General features: G+C 40.4%; 1 protein-coding gene across 2 annotated transcripts in view; it reads left to right on the top strand.

The window, feature by feature from the left end:
* LOC133624639 (CD209 antigen-like protein C) overlaps window positions 1-12,216 on the top strand; it is a 42,113-nt gene that overhangs the window by 538 nt on the left and 29,359 nt on the right. For both annotated transcript variants that reach the window (XM_061988380.1, XM_061988379.1), the window contains exon 2: window positions 2,043-2,150. In XM_061988380.1, the coding sequence (XP_061844364.1) occupies window positions 2,043-2,150 (108 nt within the window). The remainder of the gene's footprint in view (window positions 1-2,042; window positions 2,151-12,216) is intronic.

The following is a 12,216-nucleotide window of genomic DNA, read 5'->3' as shown; positions in this document are numbered from 1 at the left end:
TGGGTATAAAAGTAGATTCCATGAAATGCTCAGTCATTCACAAACAAGGATGGGGCGAGGGTCACCACTTTGTCAACAAATGCGTGAGCAAATTGTTGAACAGTTTAAGAAAAACCTTTCTCAACCAGCTATTGCAAGGAATTTAGGTATTTCACCATCTACGGTCCGTAATACCATCAAAGGGTTCAGAGAATCTGGAGAAATCACTGCACGTAAGCAGCTAAGCCCGTGACCTTCGATCCCTCAGGCTGTACTGCATCAACAAGCGACATCAGTGTGTAAAGGATATCACCACATGGGCTCAGGAACACTTCAGAAACCCACTGTCAGTAACTACAGTTGGTCGCTACATCTGTAAGTGCAAGTTAAAACTCTCCTATGCAAAGCGAAAACCGTTTATCAACAACACCCAGAAACGCCGTCGGCTTCGCTGGGCCTGAGCTCATCTAAGATGGACTGATACAAAGTGGAAAAGTGTTCTGTGGTCTGACGAGTCCACATTTCAAATTGTTTTTGGAAACTGTGGACGTTGTGTCCTCCAGACCAAAGAGGAAAAGAACCATCCGGATTGTTATAAGCGCAAAGTTGAAAAGCCAGCATCTGTGATGGTATGGGGGTGTATTAGTGCCCAAGACATGGGTAACTTACACATCTGTGAAGGCGCCATTAATGCTGAAAGGTACATACAGGTTTTTTGGAGCAACTTATGTTGTCATCCAAGCAACGTTACCATGGACGCCCCTGCTTATTTCAGCAAGACAATGCCAAACCACGTGTTACATCAACGTGGCTTCATAGTAAAAGAGTGCGGGTACTAGACTGGCCTGCCTGTAGTCCAGACCTGTCTCCCATTGAAAATGTGTGGCGCATTATGAAGCCTAAAATACCACAACGGAGACCCCGGACTGTTGAACAACTTAAGCTGTACATCAAACAAGAATGGTAAAGAATTCCACCTGAGAAGCTTCAAAAATGTGTCTCCTCAGTTCCCAAACGTTTACTGAGTGTTGTTTAAAGGAAAGGGCATGTAACACAGTGGTGAACATGCCCTTTCCCAACTACTTTGGCACGTGTTGCAGCCATGAAATTCTAAGTTAATTATTATTTGCAAAAAAAAAAGTATATGAGTTTGAACATCAAATATCTTGTCTTTGTAATGCATTCAATTGAATATAGGTTGAAAAGGATTTGCAAATCATTGTATTCCGTTTATATTTACATCTAACACAATTTCCCAACTCATATGGAAACGGGGTTTGTACATCATTTTAATACTGGATAAGTAAATGAAGCTACTTGTTCAGTGAGGTTTAGCGGTCAAAGAAAAATGCTTGTTTCGTTGGAGGGGCTAAGTTTGTCACTTACAGTATATTAGAATATTCATGACATGTAGGCTGATGTCTGACTGCTTGCTTGCGTTCCGCATTTGCCCATATAAGTGCATACTGCCTGGACTTTAGATAAAACAGTTGCCACTTTCTGAGCAAATAAATAACATGCATTCAAGTTAAAAAAAAAATTAAAAAATTGCTATAACCTTTTGACAATAAAATTGAATATGTGTCTAAATATTAGGGTCTTTTTTAACGTTTTTAAATCATGCAAGATTTGTGATTAATCAAAATGCAAAGGTGTGATTAATCTGATTATATTATGCTAGATCCACTCGACGTCCGTTGCACTGGTTGCCCAGCAGGGGTCCCCACATCTGTGGTCCCCGCCAAGGTTTCTCATTGTCATCCCATTGGGTTGAGTTTTTTCTTGCCCTGATGTGGGATCTGAGCCCAGGATGTCGTTATGGCTTGTGCAGCCCTTTGAGACACTCGTGATTTAGGGCTTTATAATTTAACATTGATTGATTGATTGTATAATTTAATCGTTTGACAGCACTAATATTGAAGTGCGTAGAGTTGCAGTTACCATGGCAACACTGTTGCAACCAATTTTTATAAGGTTAATTGAAGTGAGTTTTTATTGTTTCATTTCTGCATTTCCTTGTTATACTGCATGAATGTGAGAGTGTGTGCGTGTGTGTTGTACAGGATTCAAACGTGTCCACGTGGTTCTGCTGGCCTTTGGAATTCTGTGTGTTCTTCAAGCGGTCCTTAACATCACTCTGAGACTGGCTCACGGCAAAGCAGTTGAAAAAGGTAAACAAAGAAGAAAACATGAGTTTGTTTCTCAAATGGAAGATTGTAGTCCAGTGGTTCTTAACCTTGTCGGGGGTACTGAACCCCACCAGTTTCATATGCGCATTCACCGAACCCTTCTTTAGTGAAAAATAAAATGTTTTTTTTCTTAATTTAATCTTAATTTATAAATATTAATCATGAAATGATGTTATTATATTAAAGAAATACTAATAAATATATATTTTACAAACACAAAGTTACAGGAATGTACACAATCCCATGTTTACATCTCATTGTGCAACATGTGAATGTTTTAGTGGTAACTAAATGCGATATCGGAAAGGGGTACAAATTATTTCCAAAGCAGGACCCCCACCCAGACATACAATACTAGTACACAGCTCATGAAAAACAATATGTTGTGTTACTGTCATTGTAAGTGGGCCAAAACACTTATTTTAGAAAATAATCCAATGGAAATTACTGCTGCCATTTGATTATAGTATAATCAAATGACAGCAGTAATTTCCATTGACAATAGCATATTCATCTGAATATGGGTTGAAAAGGATTTGCAAATCATTGTATTCCGTTTATATTTACATCTAACACAATTTCCCAACTCATATGCAAACGGGGTTTGTAATTTCCCCTAATTTATCATGTTAATTCTAAATATAAACATCATTCTAAACAGCAGAAGTGAAATACTATGTACAGCAGATGTTAATGTTTATTGCTGTGTACCATGTTTCTCTCAGCATTGTTACGCAACAATTTCTTGTGACATGATACCCACAGAAAATGTACACAATGTAGTTAGGAATATCATTGTATCCACTCAACTAATATGTAATCTGTATAGATACATAGTCCTAACTGTTTTATAATACAGGGTGTCCCTAAAGCAGAGCTGGGCAAATATTTTGATTCGGGGGCCACAGTGAGAGGAAAAAATGTGTCTGGGGGGCGGGGGGCAATGTGTATGTGTGTATAAATGTTATATACACATTTACCTGTAAAAATCTGCAGTACAGTATGTGTGTTTGGGTCCCTTTTTTTCAGGAACACTAATACCAAAAGTCACAATGTCCGATAGAGTTCTAAAAATGTTATGACAGACCACCTAAAAAAAACCCGGATTTTACAGTTTTTTACTGAATGGGACACCCAAAATGTGCATGAAAATACAGAGAGTGGGATTTACAATATTAACTATGAACAATAAAACACTGAATATTAACAACATATGAACATTGCTCCTCTTTTACTCCTCAGACCAGCTCCTCCATAGTTGTGTCTCTTTTACAATCAAGCAGTACACAACAAAAATAAAAAATAAAAACTGCTAAATATGAATGCAAAGTGTAATAAACACCTACAATATGATATATTATCACGTAAAAATCTGCTTCCGCATCTGTTCCTGACACATGCGTTTCGGGCTGGCTGCTCTGAAAACAAACCCCGCCCACTCCGCTTTGTTCCTATCTGAGCTGCTGTGACGTAGATGACCGTAATAACTCATACAACACACAAAAGCGCAGATTTCGACCATTGAAATACTTTCTATAGTTGAAGACTTACGGTCATTTAAAAACAGCACTGCATATCATAATGACGGTGACAGCTTTGATGGTAAAGGTCTAAAAAAAACGATGTAGAAGGTCAGGCGGGTCGGATTGAACATTTTGCCTCGGTCTGCCCTGAAGTCTGCACACATAGGCAAAAATTTGAAAAAATATCAATTTCCATCCTTTTTTAATCGCTTGTCCCTTTCAGGTGAGCGGGAGCTATTCAATATACTACACACATTTTCTTTGTATGGCGATTTATTGCATTTAATAATGCATAAAATACGCAAATCCAACCAATCCTCGCACATGTATCCTCGGCCTCGCAACTTTGTCCAATGCCCGCAACTTCCCTGCATATTTTGACCAATCAGCGTCATTTGTCAACTATCTAATCACAATGTATGTGTAAAAGGAGATGGAACAACAAAATGTAAAAAATATATCAACTCGTTTTTGCTCAAACCAAGCTCGCGGATCCCCTTTTTAAGCAGCAACTATGAAGGGTAATGCAGCACCGAACGGTTATTATTTTTTATATTTTTAAACAATTGAAAAACATATATGTATTTATATATATATATATATATATATATATATATATATATATATATATATATATATATATATATATATACAGATATAAAGCTGAGATATGTTCGGGTGTTACATTAAGTGCATATGTGTAATTTATTATACATACAGTATATAGTTTCTTTCTTGATTGCCAGTATTCGTATGTCATAATTATTAGCTGTGTTGGGGCGGAACTCGGTTCCCTTTCCGGCAAGTAAACCATAGACTGTATATCAGGGGTGTCAAACTCATTTTAGATGGGGGGCCACATGGAGAAAAATCTACTCCCAAGTGGGCCGGACTGGTAAAATCACGGCACGATAACTTAAAAATAAAGACAACTTCAGATTGTTTTCTTTGTTTAAAAATAGAACAAGCACATTCTGAAAATGTACAAATCATAATGTTGTTGGGGTTTATTTTACACTTACATGTTGCGGTTAATAGTATCCTATCTTTTTTTGTCGTTATTTCTACTTTCTGAATAAATGATGTGATAATGTTCATCAGTCAACTCATTGGTGTTAATTTTCAATCTATCAAAATCAAATTACAGGATGTTATTTATGTAGTTTGATCATTTTCCTCGACTGATGTACTGATCTACTGTGGGGTTTTTTTTTTTACATATGTAGTATAATATACAAAGATACAAAGAATTGCTATTGTGACATCTAGTGGACACCTTTAGAACAGCAGTTTATTTCATTCAAAAATTTTCGGCTACTTTTTATACTTAGCAAACTCATCCCGCGGGCCGGATAAAACCGGTTTGCCAGCCTGATCCGGCCGGCGGGCCGTATGTTTGACACCGCTGCTGTATATTAAAGGGAGTAAACACAAAAGTCTGTATCCGTTTCTCCGTTGTGGGCGTGGGTCAATGTTGAGGCACGCTCCGATCCGTGGTAGGTTTCATCAAAAAAGGAAAAAAGAATTGCTTTAAACCAAAAATAGAAATGAACTAAATCTCCTCTGTTATGTCCCAATCCAATCCAATCCACTTTATTTGTATAGCACATTTAAACAACAAAAATGTTTCCAAAGTGCTGGACAACAATATTAAAAACAATATTCAAATATTATCCTTAGCTCCACCAAATAAAAACAAACAATAAATAAATATAAAAACAATATAAAAATAAATATGATTAAAAACGATTTTAAAGGGGAAAACCAATTAAAACATTAAATAAAAATAGACATTTTAAAACACAGGTTACATGACATTGTCATCTTCCTCTTTATCTTAAAATCGTTTTTAATCATATTCATTTTCATATTGTTTTTATATTGGTTCTATATTTATTTATTTTTTGTTTTTATTCAGTCATTGGTGGAGCTAAGGACAATATTTGATTATTGTTTTTAATATTGTTTTTAATATTGTTTTTAATATTGTTTTTAATATTATTTTGCTGTGCAGCACTTTGGAAACATGTTTGTTGTTTAAATGTGCTATATAAATAAAGTGGATTGGATTGGATTGATTGGATTTATGCCATTTCCTCAAGGTGACAGAAAAACAAAACACAACCTGCCATATCGTATGATTCTACCATGTTGGCAAAATCCAAACACATATTTTATTATACTTTGTTGATTTTATTGTGATTCATTGTCATTTTCAGATCAATGCATCACACTTGGATGTGGATAAGATGCAGTTGTTTGTAATTACACATTTGGCCAGCAGGTGGAGTATTGTGCCGAAGGTTGCATTAAAGCTTCGAGAAATTCTCGAATTAATTGGCTCAAGTGGTTCAATCACCCGACCATCACTAATACAGCGCGTAATGATAGTGTTTGACTAAGAGTCTACAAATGACTAGGAACCAATATATAGTATGTGTCAGGTAGGGGGCAGCACGGTGGAAGAGGGGTTAGTGCGTCTGCCTCACAATACGAAGGTCCTGAGTAGTCGTGAGTTCAATCCCGGCCTCGGGATCTTTCTGTGTGGAGTTTGCATGTTCTGCCCGTGACTGCGTGGGTTCCCTCCGGGTACTCCGGCTTCCTCCCACCTCCAAAAATATGCACCTGGGGATAGGCTGATTGGCAACACTAAATTGGCCCTAGTGTGTGAATGTGAGTGTGAATGTTGTCTGTCTATCTGTGTTGGCCCTGTGATGAGGTGGCGACTTGTCCAGGGTGTACCCTGCCTTCCGCCCAATTGTAGCTGAGATAGGCTGCAGCGCCCCCCGAAGGGAATAAGCGGTAGAAAATGGATGGATGGATGGATGTCAGGTAGGACTCTTGAGAGAGGAACACACCTTGTACGCACGAGTAGTGAAGTAGCGTTTGTAATATATGATCGTGATTAAAAAGACAGTTCTACAAGTCATCCAACGATGTGTTATTTAAAACAATAACATAACATGGTACCAGGAGTAAACGAAGATTGAAGTGGTGTATTGTGAAAAGCCACCTGAAAAGCTGATGCTGAGTGGAAATGTCGACAGCAATTGGCGCACCTTCAAGCAGCAGTTCCAACTGTACATGGCGGCTATGGGACTGCAGGATAAGCCGGATGCAAGGAAGGTAGCGTTACTGCTTACAATAGCAGGCCCACATGCCATTGAAGTTTACAACACTTTTGTGTTTGACAATCCAGATGACAAAAACAAGTTGGATGTTGTCATTGAAAAGTTTGATCCTCATTGCTCTCCCAAGAAGAATGAGACATATGAGAGATATGTGTTCTGTTCAAGACTGCAAGCTCATGGAGAAAGTTTTGACAGTTTTGTGACTGATTTGAGGCTGAAAGCACAAACATGCAACTTTGCTACACGGAAAAACTCTATGTTAAGGGACCAGATTATATGTGGCATAGAAGACAAAAAAGTCAGAGAAAGACTGTTGAGAGAGACAGAATTGGCGTTGGAGAATGCCATTAAAATTTGTCATGCAGCAGAATTGTCACAGATGCATGTCAAGACAGTTGGTGAAATGGCGTCCACCGCAGTCAGCAGCGTGGGAGGTGCCAACGTGTATGCCGTGTCAAGGGGATGGAAGTCGCAGCCTGCACAGCAGAAGAGTGACGTCATGTTCCAATGCAAGCGCTGTGGATCGCAGCACAAGCAAAAGCAGTGTCCAGCATTTGGTAAGCAGTGTTCCAAATGCAATGGAAAAAATCACTTTGCCAAGCAATGTTTTGCAAAAGGAAAACCATGCGCTAAAAAGGAAAAATCTGTCAATGTAGTGGAGGACACTGATCTGGGTGAAACATTCTTCGTTGGCCTAGTGAACAGTGAAAATGAAACTGAAGAAGTAGTCAATGCTGTTGATAAAGACAAGTGGATTGCACCGCTACAAATGAATGGAACTCGAGTTACCATGAAACTAGATACTGGTGCAAAGGCAAACTTGATCAACATGTCAGACATCAAGGAGATGAGAGAAAAACCCGAAAATCCACAAAACAACAGTTGCACTGAAAGACTGCAATGGTCGTAGCATTGACAGTCTGGGCTCTTGCAAATTGAGAGTCACTGTAAAAGGAGAAGTGCACCACCTGCTATTTTCAGTTGTCACTGAAGAACGCGAGTCATTATTGAGTGACAAAGCATGTGAAGTTTTAGAACTGGTGAAAGGAGTGTATCTTGTGAACACAGATGTGAGCGCTCCAAAAATTTAAGCTGATTCAATAGTGCAGAACTACGCTGGTGTGTTCACTGGTTTTGGTGCTTTACCTTTTACATACAACAGCTTAAATGGCCTGATGGATCGCTTTGCAAAGGCATGCGACTAGTTCAGCCTAACTATCAGTCTGAAGAAGACAAATGTTATGGCCCAAGATGCTGAACCACCGTGTATCACCATCAACGACTACGAACTAGAGGTCGTCAGCCAGTTCACATACCTTGGCTCCACCATCACTGACAACCTCTCACTGGAAGCAGAGATCAACAAGAGGATCGGCAAGGCATCCACAACCTTGGCCAGGTTGTCGCAAAGAGTGTGGAACAACAGCATGCTGCCAATAAACACCAAGATCGCTGTGTATCGTGCCTGCGTGCTAAGTACTCTCTTGTACGCCAGCGAATCCTGGACTCTGTACTCCTCGTAGGAGAAGAGGCTAAGTGCCTTTCACATGCGCTACCTCCGTCGCATACTCGGGATTACATGGAGTGATCGTGTGACAAACAACGAGGAGCTGATGCAAGCCAAGATTCCCAGCATGGTCACTTTCCTTCATCAGCGTCGCTTTCGATGGCTGGGCCATGTGCGTCGAATGGACGATGGCCGGATCCCCAAAGACATCCTCTACGCAGAGCTTGCCTCCGGCAAGAGGACAACGGGACGGCCACATCTCTGCTTCAAGGATGTCTGCAAGCGTGACCTGAAAGCGCTCGACATGGACCTGAACACCCGGGAAGAGCTTGCTCAAGACAGATCCAGCTGGAGACACACCGTGAACACTGGACTGAAAGCTGCGTCAACTTGTAGATGAGAAGCGAACTCAGAGAAAGAGCAAGCAACTACATCCTGTAGCTGACTCGACCTACAAATGCACCAAGTGCAACAGAGACTGTCACTCCCGTGTGGGTCTCTACAGCCACAGCAGACGCTGCATGACCAACTAAAACATATCCAAGGGGCGCCAATCCATTGTCTTCCGAGACTTATGGATGCCAGCAACAACAGCTTAAAGAGCAGGCACGTCCAGTTGTCCATGTAGCGCGAAGAGTTCCAACAGCACTTAAAGAGCGTCTCAAAAAGGAACTGGACCAGATGACAACACTGGGTGTCATAAAGAAAATTGAGGAGCCAACAGATTGGGTAAACTCCATGGTCTGTGTGAAAAAGAAAAATGGCGATCTAAGAATATGCATGGATCCAAAAGACTTGAATGAAAACATAAAACGTAAGCACTACCAAATACCAAAACGTGAAGAAATAGCCAGTGAGATGGCTGGCGCAAAATATTTCTCAAAATTTGATGCGTCAAATGGCTTTTGGCAAATCAAACTAGACGAAAACAGTAGCAAATACTGCACTTTCAACACGCCTTTTGGTCGCTCCTGCTTCCAACGCCTACCATTTGGGATAAAATCTGCATCAGAAATATTCCATAGAGCAATGAAACATATCATTGAAGGCTTGGAAGGCATGCGAGTGTACATCGACGACATTGCTGTGTGGGGAAGAACAGCAAAAGAACACAACGAAAGGCTGACCAAAGTGTTGGAAAGAGTACAAAAATATGGACTCAAATTAAACAAAAGGAAGTGTCAGTTTGGAGTGTCAGAAATAATTTTTCTGGGAGACAAGCTCAGTGCACATGGCGTTCAACCTGATGATGAAAAAATACACGCCATACAAAGAATGCCGAGTCCCATAGACAAGACAGGTGTACAGCGTATTTTGGGCGTGGTCAACTATATTGGCAGATTGCTGTGAAAACATCCTGCATTCGTGAACTCCTTCACAATGACACAGAGTTCAAGTGGACGTCCAGGCACAAGGATGAGTGGCAGAGACTGAAAGAAACACTCACTACTGCACCTGTGCTGACGTTCTTCGACCCTACAAAGAAAACAAAGGTGTCAACAGATGCTTCAAAAGATGGACTGGGTGGAGTTTTACTACAGGCTGATGGTGACCACTGGAAACCAGTAGCCTATGCATCACGATCCATGACACAGGCTGAATGTAGGTATGCTCAAATAGAAAAGGAATGTCTGGGGTTAGCATATGGCCTGCAGAGCTTCCACAACTATGTTTATGGTCTCCCTACCTTCACTGTAGAAACAGACCATCGTCCACTAGTTTCCATCATCAAGAAAAACTTGAATGACATGACACCACGAATACAACGTTTCATGATGAAGATGCAGCCATATGATTTTCAGCTCATCTACACACCTGGAAAGCACTTGATACTGGCTGATGCACTCTCAAGAGCACCCATGGAAAACAGCGTCAGTGCTACTGAAGAGGATGTACAAAACCATGTGAATATGGTGTCAGCTGCACTTCCAGTGTCAGACATAAAATCACAACAAATCGCTAAGGAAACGGCAAAAGATGAAGAGTTACAGCGTGTTATTACCAACATGCAGAATGGATGGCCTCCGCGTTCCAGCCCACGGTTATTCCATGTTAGAGGTGAACTAAGTGTTGTGGATGGGCTTTTACTGAAGCGAAACCAAATAGTCATTCCACAAACATTGAGGCAGGATATACTACAAAGAATCCATGATGGTCATCTAGGGGTTGAAAAGTGCAAGAGACGAGCACGCGACACTGTAATCCTGGCCTGGAATCAACAAAGACATTGACAACATGATTGACGGACGTTCAACATGTCAAAAATACAGAAACAAACAAACCAAAGAACCCATGATATTGCCTGAAGTTCCTACTGCACCATGGCAGAAAGTGGGAATGGACTTGTTTCATTTGAAGGGCAAAGAGTATGTTGTTGTAATTGACTACTATTCTAAATTCCCTGAAATGGCTTTGCTATCAAGCACATCATCAAACTGTGTGATCACGCATGTCAAATCTATATTTGCTAGACATGATATACCGCATACTGTGGTGAGTGACAATGGACCATGTTTCAACAGCAAAGAGTGGCAGAAATTTGCAAAACACTATGATTTCAGACACGTGACGTCAAACCCTCTGTACGCACAGTCAAATGGAAAGGCTGAGAAAGGAGTACATATTCTCAAACAACTTTTGAAGAAAGCAGGGGATAGTAACTCTGATCCATACCTAGCACTACTTAGCTACAGAGCACACCTCTTGAGTGTGGCTTGTCACCCTCTGAACTACTGATGAACAGAAAGTTTTGTTCTACACTACAAAGTATGTCTACACCAACGCAGAGTCAAAAAGTACAACGGAAGCTAAAGCAACAAAAGCTAAAGCAGAAGTCGTTTTATGACAAAGCAGCCAAATCGCTCCAACCACTATCACCAAGTGACACAGTGAGAATTGAAAGTCCTGATGGTTGGAAAACAAAAGCTACTGTTCTCCAAGAAACATCACCACGATCATATACTGTGAGGAGTGAAGGACAGATACTACGTCGCAATCGTCGCAGTTTGCTGAAGGTTCCAGAGACTGTTTCAAACCAAGAAACAGCTGAGTCCGAGGTTTCATGTACACCGACTGTTTCAAACCAAGCAACAGCTGAGTCTGAGGTTTCATCTACACCTACTGACTTTGAAACAATGCCAATGCAGCACAGGAATGAAGATGTGACTGACGATCCTGAACCTGTGTTGAGAAGATCCACAAGGCAGATCAAGAAACCTGTGGATGATGACTACGTGTATTATTGAACTCGTATAATATCAAACTTGTCAGAGTGTGTTGGTGACGAAGCCCAAGATGCAGAGATGGCAGGTTTGGTGCAGGAAAACATGATTTAATTTAACTCTATAACAAGAAACAAACAAAAGGGTACAAACAAAAGGCTTGCACAAGGCGGAGAACAAATTTGGCTATGAACAGAAACTAGCACAAAGGCTAAACTATGAACAAGAAACAAAAACACTTACTGTGACACGAATAAACAAAACTCACGTGGCAAGAAACGACCAGGATGAACTATGAAATGAGCAGAGTGAACAGAAGTAGACAGAGCTACAACGACAAGTATAAATGACATTGACAAGTATAAATGACACTGACCTCGACAATCATTAGCGACATTGACAATACTCCAGCACTGACTGGAGGAAAAAGCAGGTCTAAATAGTAGCTGGCTGATTGACACCAGGTGTGGCCAGGTGCCAATCAGCCACAGCTGAGAGAAAACAGCACTCAGAGACAAACAGAAAACTGAACCAAAATAAGAGTGCTGATAGGAAATAAAACAGAGGACAAACTAAAACATGACCAAACTGTCAGGGACAAGCCTGACAAAACTGATTGACAAGCTAAAGAGTTAATATTTTTTTAAATATTTTAAATGTTTTCTA

This window comes from Nerophis lumbriciformis, linkage group LG27 (assembly GCF_033978685.3).
Source record: "Nerophis lumbriciformis linkage group LG27, RoL_Nlum_v2.1, whole genome shotgun sequence".
Lineage (NCBI taxonomy): Eukaryota > Metazoa > Chordata > Actinopteri > Syngnathiformes > Syngnathidae > Nerophis > Nerophis lumbriciformis.
This window is presented reverse-complemented; position numbering and strand designations above follow the sequence as displayed.